Source organism: Myotis brandtii, unplaced genomic scaffold, assembly GCF_000412655.1.
Source record: "Myotis brandtii unplaced genomic scaffold, ASM41265v1 scaffold691, whole genome shotgun sequence".
In the NCBI taxonomy this organism is placed as follows: Eukaryota; Metazoa; Chordata; class Mammalia; order Chiroptera; family Vespertilionidae; genus Myotis; species Myotis brandtii.
Window position 1 is genome coordinate 443932 of NW_005370704.1, and position 474 is coordinate 444405.

At 69.4% G+C, this 474-nt stretch overlaps 1 protein-coding gene across 1 annotated transcript in view; it reads right to left on the reverse strand.

Moving 5' to 3' along the window:
• LCN8 (lipocalin 8) overlaps positions 1–474 on the reverse strand; it is an 8453-nt gene that overhangs the window by 2903 nt on the left and 5076 nt on the right. The window contains exons 5-6 of the mRNA XM_014529666.1: positions 231–355; positions 128–138 (exon numbers count right to left, since the gene is read on the reverse strand). Coding sequence (XP_014385152.1) covers positions 128–138; positions 231–355 — 136 coding nt within the window. The remainder of the gene's footprint in view (positions 1–127; positions 139–230; positions 356–474) is intronic.

Sequence of the window (474 nt, forward strand, 5' to 3'; positions counted from 1 at the left end):
GCCCCCCCGACCCTCACGGCTCCAGGCCACGTGCGTGGGAGCCAGCAGACAGCACAGGCCCATGGAGGCCCATGGCCGAGGGTGCGGGGAATGGACTGGAGGCTGAGCCCCCAAGTTCAGAGGTCACCCATGAACGATCTGAGGAGAGAGTGAGGGTCCCCCTCACCCCAGGGACTGCTGCTGTCCCTGCAGGCCCCCCGCCGAGCCCCCTCGCTCCGCACCTCACTCACTCTTCATACGAGGTGGTCAGGGCCAGGTGGCCGCGCTCCGGCTCCACCAGCACCGCCACCACCTTCCTGGCCTTCGGTTCGCGGAGCTTGGAGGCAAAGGCGATCTCGTACCAGAAGCCTGAGAACTGGGGGGCGGGAGCGGCTGCGGGCACAGGCGCCAGGATCGGGGCACCCTGCCTCCCCCAGCGGACAGCAGTCTGGACCGTCCAGGGGGCTCTAGTCCCGCAGGACTCCCCGGCACATC